The sequence below is a fragment of the Opisthocomus hoazin genome, chromosome 3 (assembly GCF_030867145.1).
Source record: "Opisthocomus hoazin isolate bOpiHoa1 chromosome 3, bOpiHoa1.hap1, whole genome shotgun sequence".
NCBI classification, from domain to species: Eukaryota; Metazoa; Chordata; class Aves; order Opisthocomiformes; family Opisthocomidae; genus Opisthocomus; species Opisthocomus hoazin.
In genome coordinates, this window is record NC_134416.1 from 16,036,226 (window position 1) to 16,042,225 (window position 6,000).

Sequence of the window (6,000 nt, forward strand, 5' to 3'; positions counted from 1 at the left end):
TCTTAGAGCTCTGTAAAACTCAGATTTCCTGCTCGGAAGGAAGGCTTGAAGGCAACAAAAATGTCATAGCGATTGCGTTTGCAGCAGTAATGCTGCTGAGGCCCGTTTGCAGACCAGCAACCTGATGGCCAGGCTGAAGGCTGAGCAGTGGGCTTCCTGCAGCCGCGTGCTGCCAGGCGCCGTTCCTGGAGCACGGCACCGCAGGCGAAGAGGAGCGAGCAGGGCATGCTCCATGCTCTTCCCGCTTAATCTGTGTCTTTCTTTTCATGTTCCAGACCTGGTTTCGGGCCTCAGGTTGCTAGTGACACAGAGAGGAGATTTGGTTTGGAGCTGAAAAGCTTCCAAACAGACAAGTGCTGACTGGGTCACAGACATTTGCTTTAGAGCAGCTGGCTGTGACCTAGCTGGTACTTGATGTCCTCTCTGTGCAAACGATCATGCTCGCCCTCCTGACCTTTGCAGGGTGACCCACTGCGTGGTCTGTGGCACATCTGCTGGGTTGGGTAGGCTTTGGCATCGCTGCAGCTTAGTCTTGATTGGTCAGAGAATCACTCTGTAGGAGGATCTTGTTAAGAGGGTCACAAAAGGGCTCATTTTCAGGAGTAAGCCCAGCGATAGATCTTTATCAGCAAGATTTCCTGGTCACGAACACGGAGGCCCAATGCCCGGAGGCAGAACCCTCCATTCCTAACTTGCTTCCCCAGCAGCGGTGTAGATGTACCAGCTGGAGAGGACAAAGGGGGAAAGTCCTGTTTGCTCTGTCCTTTTCCCACGTCTGTTCCCTGCCGTGCAGTCCCCGGGGCTGGCTGCAGTGCTCATGGGACATGTCGCTGGGCTGGTTAACGCACTCAAACAGCCAGCAACTGTTTTGTTTTCATATTCACAAAACTGTTTTGTTTTCATATTGAAAATGTTTAGTGAAAGTATTTTTTCTATCTGTGAGTAATATGTACGTTCTAATAACAGGATTTTACAGGTACCAGCATAAACAGTAATCCCAACTGTATAATGAATTGTAATGTTCTCCTAACAGTATAGTCGAAAGATTAAAATAATACCGTATTAAATGAGGTGCTGGTCAGATGAGAATAATGTGTAGCGGTAGGGTTCACAGCTAAACAGCCTAGAGTTTGGGCTTCAGTAATATGCAACTGATTAATGTGGAGCTCTTTCTGTGAGACAAAAAAATATGTGGTGACCAATGGATCTTCTAAAAGCATATGGCTGTTCTTCTGGAACACCTGCAACATGGGGCCAGCTTTTCCTAGATTACTATGGTTGTTGTCTCAACCCCATCCTAAAATGGGTCCCAAAATAAAACTGTAGGAATCCTCTTGCCTGTTAAGTTTCGTATCTGTTTTCCTGGAACTTGGTTAGCTTAGTCATTCTTGAATAAAGCATGGAGATTCTTCAAATGGACCCAATGTGTAGAAAAGTTGCATTTGCTTTTGGAGTTGGTTTTTGACATGGCATGTTATAAAACTTGTGGTTTTTTATGTTTCAGAGCTTGGAGGATGAATCAAAGTGGGTTGAAGATCTGCTTAAGATGCACACTGCGCGTGTACGTGACATTGAGCAGCTCACAAGCTTGGACTTCTTCCGAAAGACCAGTCGCAGCTACACAGAAATCCTCTCCCTAAAGACATACCTGCATACATTTGAAAGTGAAATTTAGCTTTCTAACCTTACTCAGTGCATCCTTTTATCAACTGGTGTATATTTTTATATTGTTTTTATATTTATTAATTTGAAACCAGGACATTAAAAATATTAGTATTTTAATCCTGTATCAAGTCTTAAATATTAAACCCTTGTGTCATTTGTTTTGTTTCTCTAATGTTTAATATAGGTATGTCTTTTGGTTTATTTAGTAGCGCTTGTAATACTGCAGCTTGAGTCCTTACTCCAAGCTTTTAAGTGGTGCTGCAGGATTTGATACGTGCATCAAGGAAATATTAATTTCCCATGCTGCTTTACCACACTTGTAGTCCTGTACTGTGTATCAAAATACTGAACATGTAAAATTACATTCATTTACTGTTAACTATGTGACAGACATATTTAAACCCTATAGACAAATAGCATCTTAAATATAATAAACCACACATTCAGTTTTTTTAATGTGTTTTGATTTCCTTTCACAGGGATGTTCAGAGGGACTTGCGGGCAGCTGAGTGCTGCCAGCTCTCTGTTATTCACAGGGCAGAGCCCTTTTCAAGAGCTTAGGTTTGTCGGTAAGAGGAGTGCCAGGAGCCTGGCTGCCCTGCCCTGCTACTCAGCAGCGAGACCATAAAACAGACACCCACAGTAGTCATTACTGGTTAGATTTTGCCATAGGGGCAGAGCTGGGAGAGGAGGTTGGTTGGTGTTATAAGCTACCAGGGGTACCCCACGCTTGAGGCCACTTGGCTCTGGAGCCATGGGGTGATGTGAGGTGACAACATCTGCTATCACCTGTCAGGCTGTGTCCCATCGCTTTTTCTGGTTCCTGGGAATACCTGTGCCATCGTGTTTTGCTTTGACAGAAGCTAAGGCAGTTGTTGATGGAGGTGACATTGCTAAACACCCAGCAGTGCGCTTTGACGTGGGAGGAGAAAATCTGATTTTCATCATCTTGTTCTAATGGCTAGAATTTGCAGAGTTTTGTCCAAATCTGAGACAGTCTGAAGCTGTATGTCAGCCTTCATTCTGAAAGGAAGCCCCTTGGCCTGAGTGTGCTTATATAACTTCTGGTACTGTGAACCCCATACAGTGCCCATGATTTACACCCATCACCTACCTGGACAAGTGGGTCACATCTGTTGGCTATGTCTGTGCAGTCACAGTCTCATAACCCTGGCAAGCCCCTATGAGTGGCACTGATGGCACAGTCCTAAGCCTGTGGAAGAGACACTGCTGTATACAGGTATCTACATAATGGCCTGATCTGGCTTGGACAGCTTTTATAGAAGGCATATGGTATGGAGCATTAGCGTTTCTGTAGTTGAATTATGTAAAAGTAAAATTATTTTTTAGAATGCTTCTTGAGGCCAAACCCACTAGTGGCACTATTACAAAGCCATCGTTTGGGGTTACAGAGTTCCCTCTCTCTACCAAAGCGGTTTGTGTCTATTTTCTCCTCGAGGGTTGCAAATGCTGAAAGGAAGCGGGAAGGTCTGGAAAGCATCTCAGACATGTGCACAGACAAATAGCCAGGTCTGCCAAATAAAATTAATCCAGCACAATTTTAGCAATTTGTATCCCTGTAGCATCCATCTAAGAGAAAGTAGTAAACCGGAATTAATCACATTAACACTGATGATGAAGTTCTTGTGACCAGTAGATAAAATTTTACTATTCTGGGTGCCAAATTCTGTTTAAATTAGAAGAGCACAAAACATGAATGCTTTAAAATCCCCCAAAGATGTTAGGATGGAAATTCTAATAACTGCACAAAGCTCTGGGAAACATCCTATTCTTGCAACTTAAAAATTGTCTCTTGTGGTTGTCTGGTAGCACAGAAACATTTTTCTGTAAGCTTTTGGCAGGGCTTCCTGCCATGATAAACTTTATGTTCTTACATGTGCTACAAAAAGGTATTTCCTCTGGATTTAAAACGGTTTTCAGTTAAGACCTAATTTCTCCACCAGCAGCCTTAGTAATGATATAATGCAGTTGTCCATAAACTAAACCAAAGACCACCACTACTGTGTTGCTTTGACGTTCATCTGTTGCTTTGTTTGTTTGCGTTTTTTGATTAAATCTAACAAGTGATGTAATTCTTTTATTTTCTCCCAAAATAACATGACATTTGTACCAGAGGAACATTTAAGTTCTGAAAGATACTCTTCTTCTTGTGTTCAGGGAGGTTTGGTTTTGAAATACAGTTAGTGATGATCGTTGGGAGAGACGATTTAACTATCTCAGTTTCACTAAAGAATTATGATTAGTTTGTAGGAAAATGTGATCTTTTTACTCAGTTGCTTACTGTGAGAACAAGTACTAGTAACTTACTTCTGTTCTAGGTACTTCTCTTCAGCCCTTAGCCCTGCGCTGCTGCATGGTATCGCTGTTTTATTTTACCATGCTGGCAGAAGTAGCTATGCTGGGAAATGTTTGTGGTGACTTCTGTGAATTGCATGGGGTTTTTTCCGTTGAAAGATGCCTTATCAACACAAAAGCTCCAGTGCAAAGCTAAAGCCTTGTAAACCCCTCTAAGCAACATGAGCTCTGCAGGAACAACCGACATTTTAAAGGAAACTTGTAATTTCCCTGTGGTATTCATCAGGGTGAATGTTAGCTTACGGCAGTGTGTAGGAAGGAACCCCTCTGCTTTCCATTCCTGTTAGACCATTTTGCAAATATGAAAATATTGCTTCTGTTACATGTTTTCTTTTCTTGATATTACTTGGCTTCTGCAAGAGGTCCACTGAGGAGAACAAGTGCTGAATTTTTCTGTCGAGCAAACACCAGTTTGGAGGGTTTGGTAATTACTGTTTGCAACTGGTGATGTAAATTTGAGGCATGTTTAATGAGTTAGAGGCAGTTCAGTTGAGCAATTGTCAAGGCAACAAAAGATGTAGTTGTACTGCACACCTAACAAAGTCCTTTTGCTCCGGGAAAAGTCCTCCAGAGGTAGTTATGCAACTGGAATATCCCTGCTACAGGAAACTTACTTTTTTTAACCCCTTTTTCACAGTCACATACCCGAACAAAATCCTGACTAGATAAGCACTGAAAGCAGGTGAAGTAACCTGAACAACGGCATGGTTATGACGGTAAAATTATAGCACGAGGCACCATCCTATACTGGCAGCAGTGACGCACTTAATTACCACTGATCATTTTCTGTCCTGGTCAGCTTACAGCTTGATTAGATGGGTATTGGCTGCTGCTTCCCTGTTCCTCATTTCCAGCCTTTAGGCCCTTGATGGTGGTTAGCTGCAGTGTGCAACAGTTTCTGCACCCGCTTGGACACTGGCTCTGTTTTGGTAAGAGCAGATCAGTTTGTATTGTGTTATCAGTACTTTCAGCTCCAGATGAACAAGAAAGTTAAAAAATGTAATTGTCAGGTCTGTGCTGTCTTGTGAGGGTTTCCTATTCACAGGGAAATGTGTAATGACATTAAAATACCCATGTTTAATCTGGCCAATCTTGCTGTGTCCCTGGAGGCTGCTCCAAAATAATCCTGCCACAGTCCCCAGCTTCTCAGTGCTTTATGTGCAAACAGTTGGTCAACGTGTTGTGTGAAGATTTTAACAAATGAAAACACACAATTCTTGCAGGAGAGGCCAGAAAACAAAAGCAGTGATTAAGGGGTAAGAGAGGAAGTTTCCCACTTCAGGAGACAGAAGAGGCTCAACAAGTTGAAGGTCCAGGAGATGCTGCCAGAAAGGAACCGGGGCTAGAGAAGATTTATTTGACACATTTATGAAGTCCCTGTTTCCCCTGCATCTGGCTTCTTCTGATAGATCAATCCGTCACGTGCAACAGATGAAATGGCTCCGTACTTTCTGCACACAGCCAGGAAGCAGAAAACTTCTCAGGAAAGTTGAGGGAGTTCCCCTCTTAAAGGTGTTGCAGGAGCAGAACACGAACTCCAGAAGTTTTGGGACCTGTACAGTGAGGACTGAGCACAGGTTTTGACCCAAAGGAAACAAATTTGTAGCAGCTGGAGCTGGTGTTCCAGCCATCCTTCCCTTCAGTCTCATGTCTGCCTCAGACATGTTTAGCTTTAAATTTGCATTGTAGAGCTGTGCAGCTTACCTCAGCTGCTCTCTGCAGGAGACGGAGGAGATATTGCTCGTTGTGCTAAGCAGCATGAGAAAATTCCTTTTTTTTATTTTATTTTTTTATTTTTTCAAAAGAACTGCAAGCCCCCTGCCCACAAGAGGGCAAATGCACTTGTTCTGCCCTGCGAGAGAGATGGGAGGAAACCAGGCTTTCCTGGAGCAGGACAGTGTGTGCGTGCTGCAGGTGGAAACCTCCCCTTTGCTCCCGGATGGTGCTCTTCAAACATGT

General features: G+C 43.3%; 1 protein-coding gene across 7 annotated transcripts in view; it reads left to right on the plus strand.

Annotated features, from left to right (window-relative positions):
• The window catches only part of ENPP2 (ectonucleotide pyrophosphatase/phosphodiesterase 2), a 76,761-nt gene extending 74,645 nt beyond the window's left edge, over positions 1–2,116 (plus strand). For all 7 annotated transcript variants that reach the window (XM_075415642.1, XM_075415638.1, XM_075415641.1 and 4 more), the window contains one exon: positions 1,505–2,116. In XM_075415642.1, coding sequence (XP_075271757.1) covers positions 1,505–1,675 — 171 coding nt within the window. In that variant the 3' untranslated portion in view covers positions 1,676–2,116. The remainder of the gene's footprint in view (positions 1–1,504) is intronic.
• Positions 2,117–6,000: the final 3,884 nt, after the last annotated feature.